The sequence below is a fragment of the Rhinolophus hipposideros genome (genome assembly GCF_964194185.1).
Source record: "Rhinolophus hipposideros genome assembly, chromosome: 10".
NCBI lineage: Eukaryota > Metazoa > Chordata > Mammalia > Chiroptera > Rhinolophidae > Rhinolophus > Rhinolophus hipposideros.
Window position 1 is genome coordinate 50,318,413 of NC_138056.1, and position 19,519 is coordinate 50,337,931.

At 40.4% G+C, this 19,519-nt stretch overlaps 1 protein-coding gene across 6 annotated transcripts in view; it reads right to left on the reverse strand.

The window, feature by feature from the left end:
* Positions 1 to 1,722: 1,722 nt before the first annotated feature.
* PAK1 (p21 (RAC1) activated kinase 1) overlaps positions 1,723 to 19,519 on the reverse strand; it is a 191,304-nt gene continuing 173,507 nt past the window's right edge. For all 6 annotated transcript variants that reach the window (XM_081063763.1, XM_081063766.1, XM_081063762.1 and 3 more), the window contains 6 exons: positions 14,789 to 14,901; positions 11,336 to 11,453; positions 9,046 to 9,145; positions 7,831 to 8,027; positions 6,137 to 6,274; positions 1,723 to 3,070 (listed from right to left, as the gene is read on the reverse strand). In XM_081063763.1, the coding sequence (XP_080919889.1) occupies positions 2,984 to 3,070; positions 6,137 to 6,274; positions 7,831 to 8,027; positions 9,046 to 9,145; positions 11,336 to 11,453; positions 14,789 to 14,901 (753 nt within the window). In that variant the 3' untranslated portion in view covers positions 1,723 to 2,983. The remainder of the gene's footprint in view (positions 3,071 to 6,136; positions 6,275 to 7,830; positions 8,028 to 9,045; positions 9,146 to 11,335; positions 11,454 to 14,788; positions 14,902 to 19,519) is intronic.

The following is a 19,519-nucleotide window of genomic DNA, read 5'->3' on the forward strand; positions in this document are numbered from 1 at the left end:
TTGTGGTAATTTATATTAGCAATAGAAAAATAACACAAAGAGGATAGATGTGTTCAGGACCAGAATAGAATTAGACAAGCAGCAATTGTCTCTGAGTAGAAAGTTTCAGGATTTTCTTGCCTCCATAATCTGCAAGCAGTAAAGGCAGGGAAATATGCTGTGTTAAGCTGCCTGGGCACGAAGAATATTCCATTATCTGAGTGGATGTCCAGATATCCCAGAATAAACAGTCATCCCAATAATGCTTAAATTGAGTGTTGGTAAGTTTACAGGACAGCCAATGCTTCTGTTCTAGCATCCGACTAATCAGACAACTCTAAGATACCAGAGGGGCAATCAGCTAACAGTTCCTCAGGCCTCATCAGACTAGCCAGTTTACCACTGCAATGGAAAAGTAAGGAGGTACAGTCTTTGGGTCTGTACCAAAGACTCTCATCTTCTGATGGGCCATACCATCATCTACCGTGTTTCCCCGAAAATAAGACCTACCCAGACAATCGGCTCTAATACATCTTTTGGAGCAAAAATTAATATAAGACCAAGTCTTATTTTACTATAAGACTTGGAATATAATATAACATAACATAACATAACATAACATAACATAACATAACATAACATAACATAACATAATATAATATAACATAACATAACATAATATACAGGTATAATATAATGTAATATATAATACGGGGTATAATATAATATAATATAATACAATACAATATAATACTGGGTCTTATATTAATTGTTGCTCCAAAAGATGCATTAGACCTGATTGTTTGGGTAGGTCTTATTTTTGGGAAAACAAGATAACATCCTTCTATATTACAAATAAGAAATCTAATTGTACTTGTCCTTTACGTAACTGTATGGAGGATCTCCTGTGCCTTTGTATTTTTTTTTCTACAAAACTATATTTGGGGTCATCAATTTTATTACTTTTTGACCTCTTGATCTAAAAGTCATAAACACACAGCATTGTAAGAGCCATTAGCTCCCTTAGTACCCCCTGGAGTTACCTCCTTCACCTGGAGGTGGGGATGGGGAGAGTTCTGGTTAACTTTATGTGTCAACTTGATTGGCCACGGATGCCCAGTATCTGGTTAAACGTCATTTCTGGGTATGTCTGTGAGGGTGTTTTCAGAAGAGATTAGCCTTTAGGTTGGTGGAGTGAGTAAAGCAGACGGCCCTCCCTAGTGTGAGCCGGCATCATCCAGTGAGTTGAGGGCTTGAATAGAACAAACAGGTGGAGGAAGGCTGCTCTCTGTCTGATTGTGGAGCTGGGACATCAATCTTCTCCTGCCATTGGTGATCCTGGTTCTCAGAATCAGACTTTGACTAAAATCTACACCACTGGCTCTCTGGCTGTCAGACTTTTGAACTATGCCACTGGTTTAGCTGGGTCTCCAACTTGCAGACGCAGATCATGGGACTTCTCAGCCTCCATAGTTGCTTCAGCCAATAGCTTATCATACACAAACATTGTGGCCCACTTCTCTTAGTTAATTTATATTTAAAAGTGTTAGGAAGAAAGAATACACATTGAAAAATATATTGGTAAAGGAGCATTATATCTGCAACTTAATCTTAAATGGTTTGGGAAGAAAAACATATACATTTATTTTACAATATTGTTTTCTTTAGTTTGAAATTATTTCAAAAATTAGAAAAGAAAGGAAGGTAAAAAGGAAAGGAAGAAAGAAAGCCATAAACTCCAAGGAGAGTATTTTCATCTCCTTTTATTGAAGGAAATAAAACTTGTGCTGCAGAGGCAGGTAGGTACCTCAGAGCATGACAAGGTAGCCATAGGGCTGGCATGACAAGCCACAATGCTGGCCAGGGGTCCTACTATGGTGGGAGGACCAAAACCACAAAGATAGCAGGAGGTAGCAAACATCCCCAACACCCAGTGCAAGCATTTCCATTTGCAGAGAGCTTGGCCATGCAGCGTGAAAACAGGGTCCCCTCATAGCTGGCAGAGTGTCATCTCAGGCCACCAAATCCATCCAAAATAACATGTAGTCTCAGGTTTGGAGATCCTTCCCTTTGACCCAAAGATTCAGGCCATTAGAAGATCTGGGTTAATCTTTCAGCCTTTTATCCCAGACGGAAAAACAGACAGTTCTTGAAACATCGCATCAGTATAATTGGACAGGTGCTGATGTCCAGCCTTGTTCTAAAAGCAGCTACATTTTCTTTCCTGACTTCTCACACTGCTCTCACCGAGCATGTGCCCCAGGAAACTTTTCAATGTTCTAAACACGGACAGAGTGGGGGCAGCTGCCTAGGGGATATAGGGAGTCAAAAGCCGCTACATAGCCAGGACCATTTCACAAGAAATAGCACGGGGAACACTACTGGGTCAAGATCCTCCGAAACGGCTGCTAGGAGCACACACAAGGGAAAACGTGGTCGTGCTCACTCCCATATCAGGGTCGGCTGTGCCGAAGTCGTGGTCCAGGACGTTGAGCTGTTTCATCTTCCTGGTGGATTGTCAACCACCATGGCATTCCACAAGCTGTTCCAATTTTCACGTACAATAAGATGTCTGGGCAGTTCAGTCACAGAAAATTAAGCACTAAAGAAACCTGAACTGATTACAAGTTGATAATGTTATAGAGCCCAAAATTTATACATCCAAGAACTGATTGGTTCAGAGGGTGAGGGGAGGTGGTGTGTGGAAAAGAAGTAAGAGTCCAAGGGTTTATTCATATGTCCTTGATCATAAACCACTCTCATATCCACAGATTGGGAGGAAATTCCAAATTCCTTATTTAGAAACAGCCATCATTTGATTAGTCGGTTGCAGTTGTCTCCAATGCTGGACACATGGTTTTCAAGGACCAAAGTCTCGAGAGCGCTTGACCAGGAAATCGGAGAAAGCAAGGCAAGGAAGAGAGGGGATGAGGAATTGGAATTTCTGAAATGAGCATTAATTTCATAGAAGGCTTGGCACGACGGTGCTGGGGTGCGCTTGGTTTTAGTGATTATTCTTGGCTGCCTCCTTTGCTGCAGCAATCAGTGGAGTGAGGCTGGAGAGGGGCTTGGCAATCTTCAGGAACTGATGCTAGAAAGAAAAACAAGAGCAAAAGACACATGACTATTTACCATTCTTCCTCAGAACCATTACAAGATGTTAAGGGCATCCATGTTTTATAAAGACGCTACCTAGAGAGCTCAGATCAGCCCCAAATTGAAGGACATCTTTAAAAGATGATAAACCATTTTGGAAAACTATTTGGCAGCATCTGCCTACAGCTAAACACACCTGTGTCCTATATCCCAGCAATTTCACTCCTAGGTATATTTCCAAGAGAAATGAGTATGTGTACCCACCAAAAGACATACACCAGAATGTGCATAGCAGTTTTCTTATATTAGTCATAACTGAAAAGAACCCAAATATCCAAGAGAAGGGAAGAATGAATAATGTTATATTCATATAATACTATACAGAAAATTATACAGCAATAAAAAAATTATAGTTGATACTCTGACAATAGGATGAATCTCACAAACATTATGTTGAGTGAAAAGAAGCCAGATACAAGAGAGTTCAGATTGTATGATTCCATTTTACATTTGGTAAGACTAAACTATGGTGATAATCAGAATAACAATTACCTCTGGAGGAAGATATTGACTAATCATGACCCAACGGTATGCATTTCAGGAGCACTGATCTTACAATTTGTTGTGCTATCCTTGAATCCAGTAAGGCTAATTAATCCAGTATTGATTAATTACTTTCACTGGGCTGTACTTTGAGCCACACCCACCGCTATTAAAGAAGATCAGTTTGGAGAAAACACCATATAGAAAACTACATGTACATTTTCAGTAAAACTGTGGAAAACAACTCTTTAGGTAACTCGGAGCCTCTTAACTACAACTGATTTTACATTTAGTAGTGAAAAAATTTTGTGTATTGAGGATGTGGGATGTTTCTTCCATTTGATATACAGGAACTATTACATTTCCTTTTCTGGCTACTAGGAAACTGAGGACCAAATTTTATGTTTAAACAAAACTATTTAACTCAAATGATTTGCATATTTGATTTTTTTCCATTCTTATATGTCCCTTTTTAACCATATTGTACATGTGTACAGACACACATACATATAGACATATATACACATATTCTCTGCTAGAAGTTGCTTCAACTTCTTTTTGGACAGAGATAGGACATAAAGAGATACTGAGAACAAGAAGTTACCATTACTATGAGCGGAATAAAAGATTTTGGCTCAATCATGAAGATATGAATTCCAACATAACATCCTATGTATTTCTGTCCATGTATGTGTTTGCATGGGAGAAACAGATGTGAAGCTTTCATTATTTAAGATTCCGAAAATCATGGTTTTGAATATTTATAATGTACAGTAACAAGTTAAAGAGCCAATGTCCTTAGATCACGTGTTTCTGCTACTCTCCTTGAAGATGAGAAAGCAGCATAATCAAATAAATACCCAACTGGGAGCCTCAGTTTTCCTTCTCTGTATAATGAACAAAGTAGACTACGTAAGCCCTAAAGACCTTCCAGTTATATCACTCTGAGCCAAAATAGCAGTGGCCAAGAGCACACAAACTTGAGAGCCAAAGAAACAGGTTGAAATCCTGCATCCACCGTTTATAGGCTATGGATTCATAGAAAAGTTACTGAACACCTGACACCTTAGTTTCCTCATGTGTAAAAATGGGAATAACAGAAGCTATAACTCACAGGGTTGTTACAAAGAATTGATGAAAATAAATAGTCTTAGTGCCTAGAGTGTGGTAAAGAATCAGTGCAATGCATTTATTATTATATCAGGAAGAAAACTTTAAAGGGCATTAATCTTTCAATAACTATAATTTGGTACCTAATTAACAACAATATCTTCACAGATCACAGGCTTAGCATAGTATTTGCACATTTCCAAATGCCTAGGGTTTCCAGAACAAGCCTCACATGAAAGGCAAAAGGATCCTATTATAAGGGGTTTTTAGTCCCAAAGGATTCTAGAGACTAACGGATTATACTGGGCAGAACCCAGTATAGGATTATACTGGGCAGCACTCTCATATCTAATACACGAGTGCTCTGGAACCAGTAACCCCAATCATAAAGAAATGCTAAATGTGCTCCAGAGGGTAATATTTCAATGAAGCAATTTCATTCAATTCAACAAATATTTTCTAAATACAATTCTGAATTAGGTCCTAGGGATAAGAGGAGACCCAGAGATTAATAAGCTAGAGGTTATAATCTAGTGGGAAAGACAGAGATGTTTACAACTAGCTTTAATGCAGGGCAGTGTGGTTACGTCCTGCTCTGCCCTGCCCGGCCCTGCCCTGCTCAGTTGCTCTTGGTCCTCCTAATGTGCATGCCTACAGATTAATCACTGTCAAAAGTTTCATGTGATACCTAGCGAATCACCATAGGCAATGTAGTAAAATAAGAAATTGTACCTGACACATAGATGTTAAATACTAATGTGGTCTGCTTAAGGTAGCTTTTGCAACCATATGAAATAATGGTGCTATACATTCAGGATTAAGCAGGTGATAGTACAAAAGACTTGGCAACCCCCCCAACTTTAGGCTTCCCCGAGCCTGGCAGAAATCACTGCCACCATCTGAGAGGGTTTCCAGTGGAAAAACTGGGAAGACTTGAAAAGCTGCACTCACTAACTATCCCCTAAACTTATGTCCTCTGATATCCTTGACTGAAAATGTATCTTTTGAGCTTATCTCCCCATGAACTGTAACTTGTGTAATATTCGCATGTCAGAGAGCTTCTCCTCGCCAAGACACAAGCTCTGCTAGACTAAATCAGCCAGAACAAAAGAAAGGCTAAAGAAGGATACAGGCAAAGTTCAACCGGAGCTCAGAAAGATTTTCAAGCTGAGACTAGGAGAATGTGTGATGAGTTTAGCAGGCTGCGGAAGAGGCTCAGGGAGTAACATGAGCAAAGGCCCAGCACGAAGAAGGTTAGAGACCGAGGTCTACAGGCTGAGTGTGGAAAGTGGTAGGAGAGAAGCCTCGTTCTATAATAACCAGTACCTCACAGACAGAAATGAAGCAAAAAAGGCTTGGTTTAGCAATTCCATGAATCAGGCGCTTTCCTGCACAGAGGGGCAGTTACCTGCAGCAGCTCTTTAGCGGAACCCCTCTTCTCCACATCCATCTCAAGACAGCGGTTCAGAAAATCTCGGAAGATAGCTGACAGCTTCTCTGGATTCTGAAGTTCCGGGGTCCCATTGGTGGCAATGAGGTACAAGGCCTGGCAACACAAATGGAGAATCAATTTAGTTTCCAACTGAGGTTCTCTCTTGGTCCCAGACATGCCCTCTAGAAATATGGTCAGCTGCTTTCCTCCTCTAGGACACAAAGAGGCAGTTCTGGTGTCTGGAAAGAATATGACCTAAGGATCAGGTTTAACGTTCTTCCGGAACGGATTATGTTAAAAAACCGAGGTACCACTGTAATACGAAACTTTTCAGGCATTCAGCACTTTAATTCAGTAAGTGCTTACAAAAACACTACCTCATTTAATGACCATAATAACTGTGGGTAATAGGAATGACAGGAATTACCATCGCCATTTCACAAAATCCAGAAACATAAAGAGATAGCATGCCTGGGATCAAGCTATTCATATAACCTTATGTGCTCTGACTCAAACCCCAGTCTTATTTCCATCACACCCTACTGATCCTCATTTTCAAGGCAATTCTAAATGAAGGTGGGGAAGATGAGTGGTGTGTAGATTCAGAGGGCAAAACTGGGACCAAAAGGTAGAAACTATAGAACGTAGTTTCTGGACTCCTATGCCCAACTCTACTCAGTATCTCCACTTGGCTATCTAACAAACATTTCAAATTAATACATTCAAAACCAACCATCAACCCACTTTACCTGCTCTCCAACCTTCTTAGTAAATGACAACTCAATTTTTCCTGCAATTAAGTTCCAAAATCTTGTAGTCATTGTTGATTCCCCTTTCTCTGATATCTCATTCATCTTGTCAGCGGTACATTCAAGATATTTCCTGAGTCCAACCATTCTTCACTTCTACTCCTACCAGTATAGTTCAAGCCACCCCTCTTGTCTGAACAAATACAATGGTATCTTATAGTCTGTTTTCCATAACGATTCTTTTACAACATAATCAGATCACGTTATACCTCAGCTCAAAATCCTCCAATGGCTTCCAACCTCTTGGAGAATAAAAGCCAAGTTCTCACAAGGGCCACAAGGTCTTACCTGATCTAGCTCCCTGCTGCTTCTGTGACTTTGTCTACCATTCTCCACCCTGTGCACTTACTTCCTTCAGGGACACTGCGCTCCTTGTTGTTCTCAAATCAAGTCCTCTGCATACCTGATTCCTGGAAAACTCTTGGGTTAGATTAATCTCATGGTTACCTCCTTTACTTTCTTTAGGTTTCTGCACGAACAACTTATAAGAGAGGACTTCCTTCTCTGCCCCAAATAAAACAGCACACTTCTCCCTCTTTCCCCAATTACTCTTTTAAACCTTTTACTCTGCTTTTTTTTCATAGAACTTACTTTCTGTTACCACATAATAATTTGTTTTATTATCATTAGAACAGCTTTTTACACATGATAGGAATTCAACCGTTGAATACTATAAATGAATGAGTGACTGTTAATATCCTTATTTTTTCTTTGAGCATTTATACTTTAAATTCAACAATGCCTAGTTTTACCCAGAAAAGAAAGATCCAGGTTGAAAGCCATAGAGAATAGCCTGAGTCCCATTTCCTGGGACTAACGACAACAACCCAAACATCTTGAAATGGGACTAGTAACACTCACTCTCAGAGGGTTTTCATTGAGGTACGGGGGTTCCCCTTCAATCATTTCGATGGCCATGATGCCCAGGGACCAGATGTCAACCTTGGGCCCATAGGCCTTCCGAGTCACAACCTCTGGTGCCATCCAGTACGGAGTTCCCACCATGGTGCTCCGTTTGCTCTGCTCTGGGGTGATCTGGGCACAGAATCCAAAATCAGCTAGAAAAAGAAAAGAGAAGAAGGATTTACATTTAGGGTAGTCCTTCCCTGAGTACTGACTGTGTGCCTACCCTTGGGTGTCAAGCTCTGTCTCACTCCCACCTGCTGCCATCCCTGTTTCTCCAAAGCTGGAGTCACCTAACTGCCACCTTCATAACCAGCTCCTAGCCTGTCCCCTGTTCGACACTGAAGAGAAGTAGGAGGAACGTGAGAAACATCACCTCCTGCCTCTCACCAGTCCTTGAGCCAGAAGGACTAATCATTAAAGTCCAAGCTGCCCATTTTGGCCTTGACTCCTTGCCCCAATTCTGCGTTCTTCTTGAAAACCATTCCCATACCCCAAAATATGGCAACTAGGTCCTTGCTTTATTTCCTGGGCATGAGTCCCAGACTTAAACCCTAATCACCTACAATCAGGCATGGCCCTGCTTTTATTAATTCTCCACAATGTACCCAGGAGAGAGCCTGCTAACAGTCTTCCCATAAGCTGCCCATCCACCTATGACACAATCTGTTTGTTGGGACTACTGGTCCTTATACTTTAGAACAAAATGTTCCGCCTGAAGTTCATTTACATTACATTGTAGTTATATGTCTATTTAAATTATGAAGCCTTTGATAGAAAGGACTGTGTCTTCTTATTTTTTTAAATTCCCAGAGGATATGGCATGTAATAGACATTTAATAAAAGTTTGTTGAATGAATGAATGACAGAAATTACACTAACTCTTTTGTAATGATGTATGTCATGTCTCACGTATTAGACTGAGAACTACTTGAAGACAGGCAAAAGTACCTCATTGCCCATCAGAAGACCTAGCACACGGTGGGCACTCAGTAAACTTTTTTTTGGCTGAATGTATAAAATGACACCCTATATAGTGCTGAATAATATAAAGATCCTGCATGTCCCAGAAAATAAATAAAGACTCTCTGGTGAGTCTTGTAGCTAGTATTATATGAATACCATCCCGTAGGAGACAGGGCCCCACAGAGAAGTATCATCACTCCTACTCACTTAGCTTGACCGAGCCATCCATTCCCAACAGGATGTTGTCACTCTTGATATCTCTGTGAATGACCTGGTTGGAATGCAGAAACTCCAAAGCCTGCAGGCACTATTGAAGTGAGGTGGGCAGAGGGAGAAAGAAAGGATTTATAATACTAAGACTTAAAGAAAATCGACTTATCCAACCTCCCCATTCTATGACAAATAAAGTGAGGCCCCAACGAGTAAAAAGACTTGCTCCAAATCAGTGGCACAGATAGGTCTAGAGCCTAGACTTCTGTCTCCAGACTAAGCATCCCTTTCAATACTCCATGCTGCCTTATACCTTTCTTATAATGTACTTTATTTATTATACTTTATTATGATATACCTTGTAAGAGTTTTCTTTAAGTACATGAGTTCCTGTAATATATTTTGGAGTGTTTTTTGTTGTTGTTGTTGTTGTTGTTTTTAACAGAGCGTTAGATACTTGGCCAAGAACCTGCCAAGAAAAACTACTTTGTTAGAATGGAAAGGATTTTGTAATGATAAAACTAGAGGAAAGTGACAAATAAGAATCATACCTGGGAAACTAGGCATATGGAAGTGCTATCAGAAGCAGTGAAGTTAGGAGGATAATCTTACTTTTGTGAAGAGATACTTCATACTGTTTTGAGTATGCTGAATTTCTACACCTATTAACATTTGTAGACAAATGTCTAACAGGCACTGAGCAAGAGTCTTAAGTTCTATATAGAGGTCTAGCCTTGAGGTAAGTATTTACAAGTTGTTTGTAAAGAGATGATTTTTTTTTTTAAGTTACAGAAATGGTTGGAACTGGCAAATGTTATAGAAGAGGAGAAAGAAAAGAACGTTGGAAAACACCTATATTTAGCAAGCAGAATGAGTGACACAGAGATTGAATAGAACAATGAAAGTGCCTGGTTTTGCCACTTGCCTGATGAACAAAATCATTCTAGACAAATCATTTATTCTCTCTGGGTTTCTATTTTTCCATCTGTAAAATGTGGGGATCAGAAAAGATAACTTCAGGATTGCCACTAAATCCACTAGTTTAAGTCCAGAACCCAAAGCTAAAATTTTAGAAGCTTCGATCAACTGAAAAATACTGAAGATGCAAACCAATTGGAATGGTTTATGGAATTGGAAACATTTAATGGCTATTTAAATGTTCTCAAATTAATATACTTCCTTTCTTAAAATACTCATTAGTGGTACAGAAAAGAAAAGAAGTCAGATCTTCTGAGCCTGTGTTAATTCCTTAATTTATTGTGTTTGTTCTAGATCCTAGGGTTTTTCATGCAAAGGTAATCATATTTTCTAGGACAGGACTGACATCACATGATTTTATGTTTCTTAATATTGATTAAATATACAACTATATAATTTCATCTGTATGCCTCCAGATCTTGCATCATCAAACCCCAACCATACTATTAGACTCATCCCCATAAAACTCTGAATTTAATGTAATCATTTAATCTTCTAGTCTTTTCTCAAGTCCCAAACTTTTCTATGATTGGGCTATGGGAAAGTTCCAAGCTCATATCAGCAAAACCCCAATATCCTCAACTTCTCTGAATATTTACTTCATCTTCTTGCTCTAATGAAAATGTGGTTACCCCGTGAAGACACTGCTTCTCCTAGAGCCCTTGAGGAGGGGATTTCTTTCCCTTCTTACACCAGCATATTACAGGCTGTAGACATTTAATAGCAATGAGGAGAAAGGAAAAATACCAATTTAAGCTTTGTTTTCTATTTCTTTTGCCTGGACATATTCCACCCTACATTTTTTCTTGGCTTGCTTTTTCATATTATTCAGATCTTTATACAAATCTATGCAACACCTTCCCTGACGACTAAAATAGTACTTCTTCTGTCACTACCTTCTTACTCCACATCATAGGAAACTTCTTAGCACATGAAGCAGAATAAAAACATGATTAAAATGGATATCCATATAAAAGAGAAGGAAAATATTACAAAGTGTTTATAGCAATTATCTTTAAGGATTGAAACTATAAGTGACTACACACATGCACACACACACACACCTACATATATTTGGGACTTTCTAATTTTTCTACAATGGGTATATAATTTTATAATCAGAATTATCTTTAAAGAAAAAAATCATGGTGATAGAAATTGCAAAACAAGTATAATAAGAGAATGATGGGAGAGTCTAATTTCTCCCATCTCCACAGTGCCCAGGCTGAGATTCCATCAGGTGCAGAACTTTCATAGACATAGATATGGGGCCACCTCCTGCTCAAGGCAGGTTAGCTATTGGCCTTACCTCGCGGCACACAGCTGCAATCTGGCCTTCATCCATGCAGGTTTCCGTCACCACATCTGTCAAAGAACCTCCAGCCAAGTATTCCATGACAACCCACAGCTCATCTCCCACGAGGTAACTGTAGGAGGGAGTACACATAAAAGTTGAGAAGGAACAGAGTACACTGAGTCATAGCACTGGATTTCAAAGACGAAGCATATACACAGAATGAACCTACATTTCTATCAGATCTGGAAGAGTCTAGGGTTCTTTTTTCTGGGGGAAACCAGAATTTGGGGGACAGAATTACTAACTTGTCAAGTCCTAAGGATTCACCTGGAGAAAACAAAGCCGACTGTTCTGTGAAGCCCCAAAGGGCCTAAGATCTTCAACTAGGTTGAAGACATGAAAACTAAAATTATATTTCATCACAACACAAAGTAATGTTTCCTAAAATTAGGCATGATTCCCACACTGCTAGAAGCATCCGAGCAGAGAGCACCCAACCATTTGACAAAGATGGGATTTGAAGTTCATGTAACCAGTCTCAGGGAAACTCACTAACCCTCCTTGAGAGTTCTACTAGATCTGAGATCTATGAGACCAAGTGCTGGGTCTCTATCCCCAGAGTCCAGCACAGTAGATGCCAATATTTACTGAATAAATCAATGAGTAAAATAAAATATAACTATAAATATTAAATGAAACAATGGCTAGAAAAGCTATTTAAAAGTTATGGAGTGTTATCCACATGGTGAATATGCTGACAATGATCTCCATCTTGAGTGTCTGGTTCTAGGAATGGCATGAATCCAGCAAGAGCTGCAGAGCCAAAGCCTCTTCTGCCATTCAGTGCTATATCCCTAAAGAGATTATGGGGCTGACACATGAATGAGAACCAATAGTGTGACTCAGGGATTGGATCACTCAGTCCTGTTATGTGATAAATAAAAGGTCACTTTGCCTGTCTGGTTAGTACCCGCAGCTGTAGAGTAAGACAAATAAACACAAGGAGAGCCCGGAAGCCCACAGACTATTCTGCTCGCTTCAGACAAAGAAGCTAGATTGGATGGGTTTGAGCCATGTGGCGTGTCACCTCAGATTCAGCCTGGTATTCGGACTACTGCTGTGTAGATGGGGAGACTCCTGGAAAAATACAAACGGTCTCCAGCAAAGGGTAATGTTTGAGTATTATTCTCTTGACTGTGAATCGAGTACGCCTTCCATAAGATTCTGTATTCTTTAGCATTAGAAGTCTTATAGTGTTTTTTTTTAATTTCCATAAAGAGTAAATAGGACAATGTAAGTCTTTATTCAAGAATCTATTTTGACCAAGAAGATTGTGGGGACTTGGACCAAAAGAGAATTCAGGACTAGGTAAAAAGCCCTCCGCTGGCATGATCCTGTTTCCTCCCTAACCAACCTGACCAAAAAAAAAAAAGCACATTGACAGCCTCTCACTCACATCAAGAAGACATCTGTCAACTTGGACTGACAGAGGGAAGAAAGAGGAGGGGCCGAGAGACTACCTCTGGACACTGACGAGGCAGAGCCCATCTACCTGGGCCCAATACGTCCCTGTCAGAGCTAAGACAGCGCAAGTCCAGAGGCAGGTTGTCCCTAACACTTTGTGGCTACCACACACTGTGCCAGGTACCTTCAAACACCACATCTCCGGGTAAAGCCTCAGAGCACCACATATTGGAGAAGAACAAACATGGATGGAGTTCTCCTCTGGGACAACTCACGAAAACCAGACTCTCAATTGGATTAGGTTGGTGCAAAAGTCGTTGTGGTTTTTGCTATTATTCTTAACCTTTCAAACTGCAATGACTTTTGCACCTACCTCATAATACTTCCCCTGAATGCTCCAGTTAAGGCCACCCACTTCTGTCCTCCCACAGGGGCTCCCACATCCTTTTTTTCTATAGCAGACTAGGAGCTATTTGAGGGCAAGAGCTGAGCTTTATTTACTTCTGATTCCATATCAATATTTATCAATTAAACAATATTTATCAATCTTCTAATCTCACTCCCAGAACACAAATTTCTTCAACAATACGGTCATGAATTTTACTGTTTAGATACCGCCCCTGAGGAGGAAGTCATTATTTTATGAGCATGCCAGATCGTTATTGGACAGCTTTCATTTTTCTTTATCCTGAGTCCCGTATAAACATAAATATGGTATCTTTATTGTCTTCAGTAGTGTGTCCAAGCTATATTCTCTATATAATAAGTTCTTAAAAGAGATGGGAAGGTAATAACTTCCAGAGAATTCTTCAGAGCTATTCATAACCTACATCATAGACAATCATCCTCCAAAGGAAGGCTTTATTCTCTACAGCTATCAACATACACTGGAAAAGTCAAAGTCCTTTTTAAAGACACTGAAGCTTACCAATTTTTTGGATGCAGAACAAGAAATCTGGCAGAAATGAAATCTGGTTGGCAATGTGATATAAATAGTAAAGGAATTAGAGTCCAAGACTTAGTTCAATATCACCTCTATCTGTGATGTCTCTGAAACCTGGGCAAGAAGCTCACTTTCTTTTTTCAGAGAAAGGAGAAAACATGATATGATGGAAAGCACATGGAAGTTGGTGCTAGGAATATTCAAATCCAAAACTCTCATTTGCTACTTACTGGCTTACTGGTCTTGACTGGTTATTAACATCTATCAACCTCAGTTTCTTCATCGTTAAACACAGATAATAAACCCTACTTCACAATGAGACACCGTTCACGAAAGCACTTAATAAAAAGTAAAGCATAACACAATGCTATAATAGCTACAACCTTATTATATTGAAGAACAGAATTGTGATGGGCTGGAACAATGGGCTGAAGTAATCCACAAGGGATTTAACGAAGACAACTAAAAAATTCTACATTATCAGTTTAAGGCAAATTCATGTAAAGAAAAGGATCAGAGATTTTAACAGACTACAAACTTACTAGGAGTCAACAATGAAGTAGGCCTCCTAAAAAAACAAAACAATGAATGAAATCATTAGGGTGTGATGAGTTTAGAACAAAAGAGAAGTCCCATTCTCTCCATCCTGGTCAAATCTCAAATGAAAATACTGAGTGTCACATTTTGTGAGGATCCAGACAAACTAGAAGTTATTCAGGAGGGTGAACAGGATAAGGAAAGATTTCGGATGCAGAATGGTTTAAAGACCTACACGTTGAATCAGGCAGATAGGCTGGAGGACTTCCTGAGACAGAACAAACAGTACTAGGATGAGCTGTCAGGAGCTAGAGGGTGGTAGGGTTCAACGTCACCCAGACAGACTGTACAGCAATTAGAGGTGCCCAGTAGTACACAGGTCAGCGGCAGAGAGCTAAGCATCATGAGAGATTCTTAAATGGAGGCAGTTCTGAGTGCTGGAGTTTCCTTGTCCGTTAACAACTGCACCATCCATCAGTCCCAAGGGCCCTATCTCTCTGACAGTACCTATCACTCCATACCTGTCCAAGTAGTTCACAATATTTGGGTTCTTATTTTCCCTCATGACCAGGATCTCATTAATAATCAGCTCTTTCTTCGGCTGCTGCTGAAGGTTCATCTGCTTAATGGCCACCTGAAATTAAAGTACATTCAATATGCAGTTAGAGTTCCCCAACATTTACTGAGCACCTCCTAAGTAGCAGACCTGAAACACTAAGGAGACAGAGATGAGTAAGAGATGGTCTCCCCTTGAGGAAGTCATGGTTTACTAACACAGACCAGGAGTACTCCATGTGAAGTCTCCAGACCAGCAATATCAACATTATCTGGTAATTGTTGGAAATGAACATATTCAGGCCCAACCCAGACCCAATAAATCAGAAACTCTTAGGTTTTAATAAACCCTCCAGGTGATTGTGATGTGCACCACAGCCTGAGAATCCAACTTGCTACTAAATAAAATCTTTATATTAGAAAAAAACTTTTTAAAAATCACAATATTAAAGAGGTATGCTGTAACAGAAGTCCATACAAAGTGCTACAGAAACACAAAATCGGACAGGAACTCTATTCACTGGCAATGCAGAGAGGCTTCATGAAGGGGCAAATGACTTTTTGAACTTGGTATTGAAAAGTAAATAAGAGTTGACTAGGTTAAGAGAGAAGAGAAAAAGGGGATGAGATCCCTATAATATTTATGTATGAAAAAGATCTTGGTAGGCTTTTTGTCTATAGAAATAAACAAATTTCCACATAATAAAAACATAAGGTGTTTGTTAGTTTCCAAGGCATTTGTGCCTGAATTTCTTGTGTGTGTCAGGTACTACGTAAGGTATTCTCAAGCGTATTTCATTTAATCCTATGAGTTAAGCATTACTATTGACCCCTTTTGACAGACAAGGAAATGGTGATTTGGACAAGATATGTGACTTGCATACACAGCTATTCAGCTAGCAAAAAAGAATTAGAACTCTCAAAAGTGATGCCAATTTATCCTGCACACACGACCAGATTAATCTTCCCCCACAGCACACATCTGATAACACTTCCCCTGCTGAAAAAACATAGATGGTTCCTGTTTGTCTAGAGGGGCTCCTCAGCCTAACCTCCTAAGTTCTCACAATCTGACCATAGCTTACTTCCCACTGTATTCCTTCATATACTCCATGATCTGAGATTCTGCCCTTTTGGAATATCTTCCATCATATTCACATGTTCAAAAGCTACTTATATACTTTGTATCAGGCCAAAAGAAACCTCATTCTCCAAACCAGATAGGCTTTTCCCTTCTTTGAAGCCCCATAAGATCATATTTAAACCTTTCTTATGAAACTTAGCACATTCTACCCTGTATGATTAGCTAGGATGTGTATGTCTAGAAGCTTGAGAGTTCATTTGAAAGCTCTGAATCCCTGGTGCCAAGCACAGGGCCTGACACACAATGGGTGCCCAGCAAATAACTTGTGCAAATGAAGAAGGAAAGAGAGAATTCAGTGGGTTGACAGGTATTTTTAAACCACAAGCGGCATGAGCAATAGGTGGCTCTACCCCGTAAGAGTAGACTTTAAATGATATGATGAATGTTCATTTCCTAAAGATATTCTCTGTTTTTCTGCTTGACAGATAAGAACATGAAGGCCTACTAGAACAACTAAGTTAGTCTTTCCAGAAGCAGCAAGAAGGGTAAAGGATGAATAATTCAAATTTTTATAAGAAAAAAAAAGCCCTGATTCTATTATTTATTCAAGTCAAGTATGGACAGTTTTTCTGCAGAGCTCCAGTTCAGCAATAGCAATAGAAATGATTCTTTTAAACACTTTGACCACCTCCATTCCCTATCCCAAGTGGGAAAAAATTGCTTTAGCGGGGGGGCTCCTATCAGGTTAGGCTGCAGAGCTGGCTGCAGCTTTCTATTATTAACAGATGATGAGCTTTTGCTAATGTCTGTAGGGTAATACACTGACCTACAGACATTATGTTAAGTATAGTAAGCCCTGTAACACACGGTAAGGTCTGGAGCCGAATGAGCACCTCTGGTGTTCCTCGGGCTATCCTGGAGGATGGGACGGTGCTTATGAACCTCACAGAGGTCACTGCCGGCAGCAGAAACGAAGAAGAGAGGATAGCAGAGGCAGTGGCAGGACACCAGGCGACCTTCTCAATAGCTACGGACTAACTATAGCCTAGTTCAATGCCTGTCTAATCAGATCCTTCCTATTCAGGCCACCAGATAGCACTCCTATAACTGAAAGAGAACTGGCCTGGAAACTCTGAGGACCTAAGTTCTGGGGCTGAGTTTGTCCCTTACTGACCTTGACCAATCACAAGCTCTCTAAGCCTCCGTCTTTTTAGCAACACACTAAGGGTAATAACACCAACCTTGATTCCCTTCCTCCAAGGATCATTCTGAGGACTCACTGAGATAGTGGCCCATGTGTTACTCATATAAAAAAGAAATTTAAGTAATAAAGTAAGGCATCAATGAAAATGTGAATCCTCGTAATAACTGCCTTGGATGAGTACCCAGAGCAGCAAGAATGACAACAGCAGCAGGAACAACAGCCAAAACCAGGTACCCTCCCGCCACTACTATTTACTGAATGCCTACTGTGTGCCAGGTGTTGTGCTAGGTGCTCTACCTACATTCTCTCAGTAAAACGTAACAACAACTCTGCCAAGTAAAAATCATTAGCTAGGTAAGGAAATCGAGGCTTAAGACTGCAAGCAAATTGCCCAAGGTCATAATCAATGCTCACGTGTCCAGATGATTCCAAAGCCTCTTCCAGTCTATTCTATTACATACATTCCTTCCAAAAATGGGCTTGAGAAATAATTGTTGGATTATTTCTGGAAGACCTCCCAGCGTTAACATGCTAAACTTCCTGTATGTGGCAGACGACAGCTCTGTGCTACCGAGCTGGAGAATTCCCCATAAGCATCACTCACAAAGACTAAGCGCATCTGGCCAGCTCCACTAAAGATTGATACTCCCTGAGGCAGGAAATGCAGCTTTCCTGACCACACTGCATTAGCCACCCTAATGGACTCGCTTCCATTCATAGCTTGGTAACCACAAGACAGCCCATAGTGAAGTCAAGTTTCTGTTTCCCATGGGCAGCTTCTCACACACGCAGCCGCCTGGCCTTCCAGGAACTGCCCATCATCAACCTGCCTCCCCTCAATGGCTGGACGGCTCCAGAGGCCAGAAACACGACAAGGGGCCCTAGTGCCTCCCCTGAGCTCTGCTGTGGCCTGGCAGCCCAGAAAGCACAGGTTTAGGTTTTAGAATCAAAAGTTTCTAACCCAGTGCTTGCCAACTGTACAACCGTGCAAAGGTTACGTAAACTCCCTGGGCCCCAAATTCCTCATCAGTGAAAAGGAAATGACACTACCTACCTCATAGGGTTCTTTGTAGGGTTAGTATAACCTCCTCTTTTCTATCTCTGCCTCCAATTCATCACATTTAAAATTGGTACAATGACATCATCCTTCCTTCCTCACCATTATTTTAACACAGCTTCCCTCCTGCCAGCACTATAGGTTTTATATGTACACAATGGGAAGTTGGTTTCTTACATTTATATATGACTTTAATGCCTGAGCAACTGCCCAGGACTGAATCTTTCATATAGTTCTTATTCTTAGCACAAGGTGTGGCATAAAGCAAATGTTCAGTAAACGCTGTGTAGAATAAATAAATATGCACAAATAAAAATAAATAAATATGTAATTCTTAAAGTTGATGATGTATTTTCACATCCACTGCTTTCCTGAATTCTCTCAACACTTTTGTGAGGCATATGTTATCATGCACATTTTATAAATAAGTAAAATTCAGGCTCAGGGGGGTCAAATGAGGTCCAAGGTCAAATGACTTGTCCAAGGTTCTGTAAGTTCCTAAAGGTAAACATTTCGGTGGATGGAGTCTCACCTCAAAGAACAATTAAGAAATCCTTAACCATAATGATGATTTTTCTTAAAAAGTTGACTTACCTTCAGTGGAGCCTCACTGTTTGGCTTAGGCACTTGTAAAAGACTCAGTGAGCACAGTGAGATATGTGCTGTCCCTATTAATCATGGCTTCTCCAGTGCACCAAAGGGTTTCAGTCACCACACACATACAAGCAGGTCCTAGCAGCCTTCCTCCGAGCAGCCCGATTTGATTTTCATTGGAGTAGGAGGTACCTCTCTCAACCTCTGAGCCCCAGTATTCTGAACTATGAGCTTTCCCAGGCAGCTTCCATCCACAGCCCGCCTGCCAACATTCCCACTCTGCAAACAGAGGAGAATGCAAGGAAAGCCCAACTATTCTCATTCCTTTCGTGGCCTCCTTCTGCTGAAGATAAGATCTTGAGTCAGCAGGTCTTGGCAGTAAGGTCGGAGTTCTGCCAGCTTAATGAAATGAGAAAAACAAAGAGATGCCTTCGAATGAGGACTTCAATGCCTACTGGAATCCTGGACACAGAGGAATGGAAGGACAACCAGAGTAGGAGCCAAGAGACATGTGTTTAAATTTCTCCTATGTCCGGTTTCTCTCCCAAGCACCAAATGTGGATAAACAATTGTTCACTAGGCAGTTCCACAGGAATGTCTCTCAGGCAGCATCCAACTTCTTCAAATCCACACCTCCACCTATTTCTTTCTCCTTGACTAACCTCATTCTCTGTGAGGCACCCTCACATTCAATCACCAAATTCTGTCCAATCCATCCACTTATACTATGCCACCACCTTAGTCCAAACCATCATGTC